This window comes from Camelus dromedarius, chromosome 5 (assembly GCF_036321535.1).
Source record: "Camelus dromedarius isolate mCamDro1 chromosome 5, mCamDro1.pat, whole genome shotgun sequence".
Lineage (NCBI taxonomy): Eukaryota > Metazoa > Chordata > Mammalia > Artiodactyla > Camelidae > Camelus > Camelus dromedarius.
This window is the reverse complement of record NC_087440.1, coordinates 84304541-84317566: the sequence shown is the minus strand read 5'-3', so window position 1 is coordinate 84317566 and position 13026 is coordinate 84304541. Positions and strand designations below refer to the sequence as shown.

Genomic DNA, 13026 nt, shown 5'->3' with positions numbered 1-13026 from the left:
AGTGCCCTTCCACATGGAAATTTACAAGCACACTTTTAAACAACACTTGGGCCAAAGGCAAAATACAAAATTAAATTGCAGAACTTCGTGAAAATAATAATAAAAACCTGACATTATCAGAATCTGTAGGATACAGTTAAAGGAAGTGTCAAAGAAAACATATTGCATGAAATGTTTATACCAAAAATATTAAAGCAAATAAACACCCAACTCAAAAAGCTAGAAAAAGAACATCAATTTTTTTTTAATCTGGGGAAAAGGGAATTAATAATAAAAGTAGAAATTAATTTAGAAACAAACAAAAAAAATTAATAAATAAATCCAAAACTGTTTCCTCAGAAAAGAACTTAACAAAATAGACAAACCACTAACTAAATTCTTTAAAAAGGAGATGGGGATGGGGAGAGAAAACACAAATACACAACATTAGAAATAACAAGGAGGAAAAAAAGAATAAAAAACAAACTTCTTCTGTCTAGCACAGGAAACTATATCCAATATCTTATAATAACCTTTAATGAAAAAGAATAAGAAAATGAATGTATGTATATAATGTATGGCTGGGACACTGTGATATGCACTAGAAACTGACACATTATAACTGAATATACTTTAATCAAGAAAAAAAGAAATGACAAGAAGAAAATAAACATCAAAAATAAGGAAAATTTTAAATTTTCTAAAAGATTTTCATAGTTCTATACAAATAAATTTGAAAACTCAGATGAAAAGAAAAAATAATTACAGAAATAAAACTTACCAAAATTGACCCCAGTAGAAACAGAAAGTCTAATAGAACAAGAGTCATAGAGGAAATAGAGAAAGAAGTTAAAAAGTTCCACTACAAAAAAACACCAGGCCAGATGGTTTCACAGAGGAACCCTAACAAACTTTTAAAGATTAGAAAACCTCAATGTTACTTTAATTATTCCAGAGCATAGAAAAAGAGGAAAATCTTCCATATTCGTTTTATGTAGTGAGCATAACATTGTTCCCAGATCCTGACTAGAATTACTCCCCATAACCCACCTGAAAACAGACAAACAATGGGCCAATCTAACTTGGGGATGAATATCAATGCTGCAAAAATTATTAAATAAAACATGACAAAATCCAATCCAGCATATTAATAATGTTAAGAGAAGAAGTCATATGTTCTCCATAGATACAGAAAATGAACTTAAAATTCAACACCATTCAGGTTTTTTTAACTGAATAAAATAAGAATTAGTGGATATTTCCTTAGTATATTACCTCAGCCCAAAAGAATATTTTACTTAATAGAGAAATACAAGAGATTTTCCTATTAAAATTCAAAATAAGATTCACTGTCTATGCTATATTTAACATTGTATTGGAGCTATTTGCCAATGCAATTAGAAAAGAAAAAATAATAAGAGATATAAGAATTGGATAGAAAAAAATTAAATTATTTTCTATTTGCCAGTTATATAATTATATATCTTGAAAATGCAAAGAACAGATAGAAGAAAACTACCAAAAGAAAATAATTTAGTAAAGTAAGGTTATAAAATTGACATAAAAATCAATAACCTTCATGTATAAAAACAAAAATATAGAAGACAACTCAATCCCAATTATGACAGAAAAAAAAATTTTTAAATACTAAGCATAAGCTTAACAAGAAATTCCAAAAGCACCCCTGAAAAGGCACAAAAAGACTTAAAAACAAATAGAAAGACATAGAATGTTCTGAAACAGTATGATTCAATATCCTGAAGATGTCAGTTCTCCCTAAGTTATTTTATACATGTAATGTGATACTCAAAAATATCATTAAGTTTCTTTCTGGAGCTATTTAAACTTTATTTTAAAATTAGCTTGGAAGAAGGAAAAACAATAGCCAAAAAAAAAAAAAAAACCTGGAAAATAAGAACAATGTCAAATGGGGGCGAGGGGATTCCAATAAAATTCTCTACAAAAAATTTAAGCTTACAGTAAAAGGAAAAAAAAAAACGAGAGAGAGAGTGCAATGATGGTCATAAGGAGCAAGTACTGGCTCTCTGTGAATAAGTCATGCCAAGTTCACTTCAATTTCCTATTTCTTTGAAGTATCTGGACACAAGTAACAAAGGAAAGCCCAAGATAGAGTATATACATCTCAACAAAGTGGAATGCCCTTGGGGACTCAACTGTAAGCTCCTCTAGCCTGACACGTCACAGACACCCAACAAATTTATTGAATAAGAGAATGGACAAGTTGATGAAGTATGGATTAGGTAGTATCACATTAGGATGGATTTGTAGTTTGTGAAACTGTCATATCCAAAATGTATTGAACGTATCTCAACATAATAAAAACTATTTATAACAAACCCAACAGCCTTCATAATTCTTAATGGTGAAAAGTTGAAAGCCTTCCCACTAAAATACAGAACAAGACAAGATGCCCACTCTCACAACTATTCAAAATAGTATTGAAAGTGCTAGCCATAGCAACCAGACAAGAAGAAGAAATAAAAATAATTCAAGTTGAAAGAGAAGAGGTGAAAGTATCAACATATGTAGATGATATGATCCTATTTATAGAAAATCCTAAAGACTCCACACGAAAACTATTAGAGCTTACAAACAAATTCAGCAAGGTAGCAGGATACAAGATTAACATACAGAAATCTGTTGTATTTCTTACATACACTAACAGTGAAATATCAGAAAAGGAAAATTTTTTTAAAATATCTTTTAAAATCATATCAAAAAAAAAAATAAAATAAAATACTTAGGAATAAACCTGACCAAGGTGGTGAAAGGCTTATACACAGAGAACTATAAAACATTGTTTAAGAAAATTTAAGATGATTTGAAGAAATGGAAAGATATCCCATGCTCTTAGATTGGAAGAATTAATATTGTTAAAATGGTCATACTACCCAAAGCAATTACAGATTTAATGCAGTCTCTATCAAATTACCCAGGACATTTTTCACAGATTTAGAACAATTCTAAATTTTATATGGAACCACAAAAGACCCAGAATCACCAAAGCAATACTGAAGAAAAAGAACAAAGCTGGAGGAAAAACCCTCCCAGACTTCAGACAATACTACAGAGCTACAATAATCAAAACAGCATGGTATTGGCACAAAAACAGACATATGGATCAATGGAAAAGAACAGAGAGCCCAGAAATAAACCCACACAATTATGGTCAATTAAATCTTTGACAAAGCCAGCAAGAATATACAATGGAAAAAAGACAGCCTCTTCAGCAAGTGGTGGTGGGAAAGCTGGACAGCCACATGTAAATCAATGAAGTTAGAACACTCCCTCACACAATATATAAAAATAAACTCAAAATGGCTTAAAGACTTAAATGTAAGACAAGACACTAAACCTCCTAGAAGAAAATACAGGCATAACATTCTCTGACATAAATTATAGCAGTGTTTTCTTAGGTGAGTCTAAGGCAATAGAAATAAAAGCAAAAATAAACAAATGGGACCAAATCAAACTTATAAACTTTTGCACAGCAAAGGAAACTATAAACAAAATGAAAACACAACCTATGGAATGAGAGAAAATACTTGCAAATGATGCAACTGACAAGGGCTTAATTTCCAGAATATACAAACAGCCCATATAACTCAATAACAAAAAAAACAAACAACTCAATCAAAAAATGGGCAAAAGACCTAAACAAACATTTCTCCAATGAAGACATATGAATCAGAAATTGATACAACATGGTAAACTGACTATAACTCAATTTTAAAAAAAGAAAAAAAAAAGAAAAAGACATATGAATGATCAATGGAAACATGAAAAAACACTCAATATCACTAATTATCAGAGAAATGCAAATCAGAACTGAGGTATCACCTCACACGAGTCAGAATGGCCATGATTTAAAAGTCCACAAACAATAAATTCTGGAGAGGATGTGGAGAAAAGGGAAGCCTCCTACACTGTTGATGGGAATGTAGTTTGGTGCAGCCATTATGGAAAATAGTACAGGGATTCCTTAAAAAATTAAAAATAGAGTTACTATATGACCCAGCAATCCCACTCCTGGGCATATATCCACAGGGGACATTAATTCAAAAAGATATATGCACCCCAATGTTCATATTGGCACTATTTGCAATAGTCAAGACACGCAAGCAACCTAAATGTCCACCTAAAGAAGTTGTGGTATATACACACAATGGAATACTACTCAGCCATAAAATAGAATAAAATAATATCATTTGCAGCAACATAAATGGACCTGGAGATTGTCATACTAAGTGAAGTAAGCCAGAAAAAGAAAAACATCATATGATATCACTTATATGTGGAATTTTTTAAATGACACAAATGAACTTATTTACAAAACAGATACAGACTCACAGACATAGAAAACAAACTTATGGTTACCAGGGGGGAAGCAGGGGTAGAGGGATAAATTGGGAGTTCAGGATTTGCAGATACTACTATATAGCAAATAGATAAACAACAAAGTCTTACTGTGTAGCACAGGGAAATATTTAATATCTTGTAATAGCCTATAATGAGAAAGAATATGAAAATGAATATATATATATATATATGTATAACTGAATCACTATGCAGTACATCAGAAATTAACACAATATTGTATACCAACTATAATTTTTTAAAAAGTATCAATTGTTCAAAATTTGCACCTCTTGGGGAGTGATGGAAATGTTAGGTATCTTGATTGTGGTGGTGGTTTCATAGGTGTATACATCTATCAAAATTCATCAAATTGTAAATCTGAAATATGCATAATTTACTGTACAAAAATTATACAACAATAAAGTTGTTTTTAAAAAAGTATTGATTAATGGCTCAAAGACACTTGAAACAAGGTATTTAATGGCATGTCATGTGGTTTTTTTTTTTTAAACCTCTTTTCTCCTGATCAACATTTTTTTTTAGGTATTTCATATAGGAATGCATATCATTTTGGTAGTTGATGCAAAACCAATGGAGGAATGGTTATTATGTCGAATGTTAAAATCACACATAACAATGAAATAACACTAAAAAGATGAAATTTATTAGTTGGTAGTAGGTGAAGAGTGTCCTCCAAAAAGATATGTTCAAGTCCTAAACCCTGGTACCCACGAATGTAACTTAATGTGGAAATAGGGTCTTTGTAGATATAATCAGATTAAAGTGAGGTCATATGCCTGGATTGGGGTGGGCCCTAAATTCAATGACTGGAGTGTTTATAAGAGAAAGTAGAGAGAGATTTGGATACAGAGACACAGAGGAGACACAGGCCATGTGAAGACAAGCGGAAGAACACCGCAGATCCCCAGCAACCACCAGGTGCCAGGAGAGAGGCAAGGAAGGCCTGCAGAGGAAATAAGAACTTGCCAACACCTTGATTTTGGACTTTCAGCCTCCAGAACTGTGAGAAATAAATTTCTGTTGTTTTAATGAATCCAGTTTGTGGTAATTTGTTACAGCAGCCCAGGAAACTAATACAGGGTTAAGCAAAACTCCACACCTTCCACTGCACAGGTGGAGAAAGGAGGAAAACAGGCTTAACAGGTATTCTTATGGAACAAATCTGGCAGTTTCAACAGACCAGAGGCTCAACATTATAATACCAAGAGCTAAAGGAATCTTTACACTTTTAAATATAGATTCCTGTACTCTGCACTAGCAAAGGTATATATAAGGTATTAAGTCCTTTTGCAAGTGCCACATTTAAGGGAGGACATAAAAAAGGACCTGGAATGCATTTTAAAGTGTGATGTAAAAAGTGGCTCAAAATTAAGTCATGTTATCATCCAACACTGATGAGCAACTACTCTACATTTATAGTATATAATCTAACATCTAGGAAGAGCTCACTCAACTCCCAAAGAGGGAGAGCTCTAACATGGGACAAAGGTGATAGGAAGTAACTGAAGGGTTTTAAAGAAGAGAATGATATGATAGCCTCTGTATTCTGGATGGGTCACTAAGAGGACTATGTGAGGATAGATTTGATGGAGACAAAAGCAGATACAGGGAGATAAACTAAAAGGCTGTTATAATAGAGAAATGACATATTCCATAATTAGGATAGTGATGATAAGAATAAAGAGGAAGTGAGATCCGAGGAATATTTAAGACATAAAACCATCTATGACTGAAACATTATGCTGTACACCAGAAATTAATACAACACTGTAAACTGACTATACCTCAATTTTTTTAATAGACATAAAACCACCATACTAATATAATAATCCTTCACTCTCAAAACTATTATGAGAATGAATTAAGCTAATATATGTCAAAGGGCTCACCACATAATAGGCACAAGCAATGGATCTCTAAACTCTCCTTTCTAGAGATCTTATGTTTCAAACACATATAACTCCATCATGTTAAATTGGTTATATAATTAGGAGTTATCTATTTTCACTTCTGAGGCAAGCTCATTTCTTCTCAAAATGAAAATAGCATTATATATATCTATATGTATATAAACACACATGTGCATATAAACATAAATATATATATATATACACACACACATACACACACACACATACACTTTCAATTTTGTCTTAATGTCAAAGTTTGTGAGACCAATGATGATGAAATACACCCTTAAATGCTGAATATCTCTCCCACTTTAATTCCACATCAAACACTAAATGAGACTCACATGATACTATTTTTGTTTAGAAGCATTGTTCTTGAAAGATCCAAAAGGAGATAAAAACAAGACAGTAAGAGAACATACAGATTGAAAAAAACTAAAAATTCTAAATGAAACAGTTAAGCTTTCCACACTACAGGAAGCAAGCTTATTGATAAGAATACATTTTTGCTTAACGTACTTTTTGATGCAATAAACATTTCATTTCTAACCAATATATGTGTTCATTTATGCAGAGCTACCCATATCTTTTCAGAATATAAGAAATGAATGCTAATACAGCAAAATGAAAATCCCAACTTAAAGCCTATTTATTGGTTGAGTAACCAATACATAAAATTTGAACAGATATATTATCAAAGGATCCAAGTTAAGCTACAGCATGAGGAGTCCCTGGCTTCAGATGTATTGTCACTTTCTCTTAAAAACAAAACAAAACAAACAACAACAACAACAAAAAAAAAAAAAAACCAGCTGGCTGTGGCTAAGATTGTCTACCAATTAGGAATCATAATTATTATGCTGAATAAACCAAGAGAAAGTTTTAAATAATGAAAAAGAACAGAAATACAATGAACATTCAGGAAAAGTGTACATTGTTATAGAAATACTATAAAATTTGATTTAGCAAATATGTTTTAAGTAGTTCTGACAACTACATTTTTATTTACCTATAAATCCATTTGAAAAGCATATGAACACTGTATAGAATACAGAACTTCACATTAATAAAAATGTGAAATCTTCAAATTAATGATATTCAAAAATGTAATTATGTAATCCTTCTTTATAAAAGACATTTACTTCACCCTCAATCATTTTTACTTATTCAAGAAATAGTTTTTGTGCAAACACTGTGCCCTAGACAATGATTTGCATGCTGAAGATACAGAGATGAATTTAATACAGTCTACACACAAATGAGGGCAACTAACAAGAAAACTAACTACTGCAGTACAGTGAGAGCACATGGCTAGGGCATAGAGGGGAGGACTGGCAACCACTCAGGGCTTCCATGCTAAATCCTGAACAATAAGTAAACATTAGGAAGGCAAAGAAGAGGGCAAAGGATAAAGAAAGCATATCAGTCCAAAAGAACATGGTGCATTGGAAGAACTGGAAAAAAAATAATTCAATGTAACTAGATCAAGGAGTTAGTTCAGGGATTTAGGTGGATGGGCTAGAATCAATAGAGCATGGTGATTACTTAATAGTAATAGTAGAGAGTAGGAAAAGTTTGGGAAGACTCAATTTTTTGACTTGGGTGAATGGGTAGATCATGGTACCATTCACTGAAATGAGTACTATAAAAAAAAAAAAAAAAAAAAAAAGAAGTACAAATCTGACAGAAGACAATGAGTTTGAGTTTGGTTGCCTATAGGATGCCTGGATAGGGATCGAGGTCTATAGTTCAAGAGATACATTTAGACTAGAAAATTGAATTTGGGTGTCATCCACGTAGAGGTGATAACTGATACCATGAGAGTGAATGAGAGTAAGAGTTTACAGGATTAAAAAAAAAAAAAAAGAGGACTAATAACAGAATCCTGTTTTTAAGTATAGAAAAAAAAAAAAGTAGCCCTAAAAAAATCTGAGTAGGAACAGCCAGCAAAGAAAGAAGAAAAAGAGACTTTAAATAAGGAATGGAGCAGCCAGTGTCAAGTCATGCAGAGAAATCAGGTAAGATAACAGCTAAAAACCATATGCTCTTTTTGTTATCACAAATCCAGTTAACAGCCACTCTCTAATTTTTACACATGTGAATAAAACCAGAGTTTCCTCCACAAGAAGTTAGCAATGCTGCTGTACAAAGATTTCTAAACAGCTACAGGTTGCAGTGTTAGTCAAAGGAGAAATGCTTTTCCATTTTAGTCATATTACCAAATAATGTACGTTAAAATAAATAAAACTATCTATTGATTTCTCCAAACATGGCAGGGGAGAGGGACAAGTTCAACTTCAAATCATAGTGCTAATCAGCTATACACTTTAAAGTGTTTGTTTTAATGTAATCAAAAGATTTTTAGTTACTGAGATAAAGATGTTGAGTAGGGTAAAGACATTTAAAAATGGCACACATGCCCATTTCTATAGCTATATTGAGCTTCTACCCAAATTATCAGCAGATTAATTTCCAAATTTGACATTTTGAGGGATACTTATATAAATGATTTATGTTTACCAGCTGCTACACTGTCATCAGAACACAAAAGGTGATGAATAGGCAGTTCATGCCCTAGAAATGGACTGTTTAGGTGATCAGCTAGTTTCGTGCTAGATATATCAACTCAAGGACATGCCATGTGGGGATCCCCTGACACCCAAAATGGGTTAGGCTGATTGCTGTGGAAGAGACCTGGAGACAAGGAAAGGAGAATAAAAAATAGTCCAACAGCCCATGTCTAATTTAAACAATATTGTGGCTACTTTTTTTCTGCTACACTCTGGAGGGCTAAATCCAAACTTTGTAAGTATCCCTATTTTAGCAGTAAGCACAAGGTTTTATACTTGATGATGATGATAATAATAATAGCTGACATTTATCAACTCTTCAGTATGTGCCAGGATTCTATGCTATGCACTTTTCATGGATCACCTCATTTTGTCTTCACAACAACTACAACTATCCTCATTGTACAAATAATGAAACTGATGCTTAAAGAGGTTGAGTTAACTTGTCCAAGGTCACAGAGAATGCAAGAAGCAGAGCCAGGATTGAAATCCAGGCAACAGTCTGATTCTAGAACCCTGATTCTTAACTTATGTTATTATCAAAAGCAAGCTTCTTTTGAAAGAGCACACCTGAAGTAACCTAGATTAGTCAATTTAACTCTTAAGAGATAGGGAAAACTGGGGGGGGGGGGTGCTCTTTCTCCTCTTCAGAATCCCAAATAAAATAACTATAAATTCAAATTTTTATCATTCTATATCAGCTACATAAACATTTTTACTACAGTGAACTTGGACTTTAAGAAAAAGAAGCATTTAGAAGAAAAAAATTTTAACTCTTGTGCGATCGCCTGAGAAATAGCTAGGAAGCTTTCACCTTCTGTTATGATGTTCTGCACAAAGCACAGGAAAAAGACTGAATGTATAAAAATAGGCTCCAAACTATATCTTAACTAAACCTAGCCTCTCTTTCTTCATTATTACTTATTTTATTAAACAAAACGCTACTACATAAAAATAAAATAATCTTTCACGTATCTGTGATATGTTACATTTCAAAGGTAAGTCACGTAATTTGTTTGGTTGAAATGCAAGTACTTCCTCTTGCTGGCTCAACCAAACTATGTCCACTTCCTGTACCAAAGAAAATTTATCTACATCAAGAGGCCTCAGGAAGAGAAGTAATAGAAATAATATGTTGACATTACATTAAGCCTCAATGTCCCCCTTGGTCCTCTGGCAAGTGATACTGTGCACAGTCCTGAATGCAGAAAAGAAATGAAGTCTCTCCTTCTCTCACATTCTGGAGGTCTTCACATTCAGTAGAATAGAAAAATCTCGTGTCCCTCCCTTCTCTTTCTCCTTCCTCTTAGCCATACTTCTACTGAGTAAAGATAAAATATCACGGATCTGCAACTTCTCTTTATTAAAAAATATTCACCCTTAATAAACAGCAACCATGCAACCTTTTATGTGTTTGCTCCATTTTCAAGTATTAGAATGTGCACTAGTGGGTTAACGCATCCATGTTGTAAAAGAGAGAGAAAAAAGATTCTTAACTTCCTTTCACCCTAAGATACCTAAAAACATCCAAAGAATCCTTGTCCTTTCCACAGACTACTCCCATGTTACTTCCTTTGCCCTCTCAACAAGCTAATGGCTAAACAAAGATAACTGCTACTCCTATTCCTTACTTCACAGATGGAAATTCTGAGGCACAAAACTATTAAGTTAATTATCCAGTTAATTGTGTCTCACAGTTAATCAGACGGGCATGAAAAACTCAAATCCACATGTTCTAGCTTCAAATATGGTATCCTTTCTATCATCTACAGATGGAAAAAAATGTGTTTTACAAAAAAATTCTGAACTATTTAACTACACACAATGTGCACTACACAACCAAGTCCACATACAGATTTTTTTCATCTTGGCATTAACTGCCCAGGAAAGAGACAAAACAAAGCATCCAGTGCATCTCAAAATATAACAAGGAAGAAGACAGTAATACTCACTGGCTTTAACCTGAAATTACTTACATAATATGTAACTATAAAAGCAAATGACAGGTGGTGTTTTTTTTTTAACAACCATACAAAAATAAAACCTTCAAGGGTGTGATATCCTCAAGTGGGAAGCTCTGCACTGATTCCAACTATGTTACCATTACTCACGACATAATGCATCCATTTTTTTCAAAAACCTCTGTAGAAGCAAAATTTATCCTTGAGGTTTAGATTTAACTTTCCAAAACAGGCAAAAAAATCACAAAAGAACTTCGTAATAATTTAAAAGAGATGAACTAATAAGTGGGAAATAACTGTCAGTATCATAACTATCATTTATTGAGTACTTGCTATATGTGGGGCTCATTATTCAACATTTCATGTGTATTCTCTCATTCACAATCACAATAACCCCATCAGCGTTATTACCCCAGGTTTACAGATGAGGAAATAAAGTTCAGAGAAGTCAATCATTTTGCCCAAGGTCAAATAGTAAATGACAGAACTAGGATTCAAACTCAGGTGTTCCAGATTCAAATTTTAAAAATTGTTAAGAGGTACAAGCGCTGGATAGTAGGTGAACATAAAGGATCTCTAATGAATCATCAGTGTGGGAATTCTATGAGTCTTCAGTTCATTTAACCTATCTGGTGAATAAGTGACATACTCCATTTTATCAAACACAAGTTACTTCCAACAAAAATGAGACTACTGTTTTCGGTTTTTCACAAAATGGCTTTAATAGCCATTCCAAAGAAGAATTAAAAACACTTTCAAGTAGTGACAGCGTTAGCAACATAACTGTGTACAGCTTTGAAAGAAACAAGAGTCAATTAGATGAACAGGTTCTGGTATATTTGTTTAAAAATTCAAACTCATTGCTTAAAAAATATATATTTTTTATTTACAATCAGAAGTTTAAGTTCCTGAATCCTTCAAGTGCACTCAAGAAAAGGTTTCACATTAATCAATCCACCAAGTACATACCAAAGGCCTAATGCACACTGCAATAGGAGAGGCTATAGGGAGTCTATTAGAAACTTCGAATGTTCACAAGGAGTTAGCAGGTTGTTTCCAACCAAACACACAGCCAGTCATTACTGGGACAACTAAAATCCTCCTGCTATCTGTTATAGTTTGTGTGAGCTGCCCTACAAAGGAAATCTCTTTGGAAAAATAATTAGATCATCTTTCCAGAGCCTCTTTCACTTTCTTGCAAGCACCGACTCTTGCTTTAACCTATGGTTGTGGTTGGTTTTAGCCCTGGAGTTGATATTCCTAAGTTGATTTTCCTCACACTTAATCGAGAATTCTGCCTGGCTCTCGGCTCCCTCCCCCTTCTCTGCCTTCTTGCCTCTCCAACCCAAAGTGGAAACTGCAGACTCAAACTCCCCTATGGCTCCAGCACCGAGAACTGGGCATGCTCAGAAGGCCAGGCTGGCTTTGGTTGCACTGGCAGTTCCCCGCCCCTGATTTGCCGCTGCCCCCCTTCCCCCACTCCAACAAGAGATACAGAAATGTTTATCTGAAAGATACGAGGCCTCTTTTTGCCGAGAAATGACCCCATTTTAATTTCATTTCGCAGGGTCTTTCAGTCTTGCGAAGCCCCACCACAAGCCGAGGAAGCCCGCATAAATTTTCAGCACCGTGGACAGCGCCGCGTTCCCATTAACGTCCACCCTCCCCCACCTTCTCTTCCACCCCCCAGACCCCACCCGCCCCAACCTCAGCCCCCACCCCCGCACCAGAACGATGCCAAGGTCTCCCAGCAGCCGCAAACGCCGCAACTGCAATAGCTCCCAGCCGGAGGCCGGGCCGGAACGCCGGGCCGGCTGCTACTTACACTGCTCCGCTTTGGTGGACATGGTGCTGTCCAGATGGAAAGGCTTTGCCCCAAAATCTGTGTCGTGTGAGCTCCCTCGCTCCGCCAGCGATGTTGCGAGGAAAAGAGCGCATACCCCCCACCCCCCACCCCCTCGCTTTCCCCCTCCCTTAGGCCCGTGTCGCTACCATTCGGACAAAACGCACATCAAATTGCAGAATTCGGTCCCGGAAGGTTAGGAAATCGCCCCCGGAGAAATGGGTGGGATTTAATAGGCGGCCAAAGGCTTCCTGTCCGTCCCCTCCTGGAGCTGCCCGCGTTGATGTGGGCGGGGAGACCGAAAGGAGAGAGCAAGCTGCGGCTCCTGGTGAAATGGGAAAATGGGCTCGACCGGGGGAGGA

At 34.9% G+C, this 13026-nt stretch overlaps 1 protein-coding gene across 1 annotated transcript in view; it reads right to left on the bottom strand.

Annotated features, from left to right (window-relative positions):
• UNC79 (unc-79 homolog, NALCN channel complex subunit) overlaps nucleotides 1–12751 on the bottom strand; it is a 219849-nt gene extending 207098 nt beyond the window's left edge. Inside the window, exon 1 of the mRNA XM_064486217.1 lies at nucleotides 12647–12751. Coding sequence (XP_064342287.1) covers nucleotides 12647–12668 — 22 coding nt within the window. The 5' untranslated portion in view covers nucleotides 12669–12751. The remainder of the gene's footprint in view (nucleotides 1–12646) is intronic.
• Nucleotides 12752–13026: the final 275 nt, after the last annotated feature.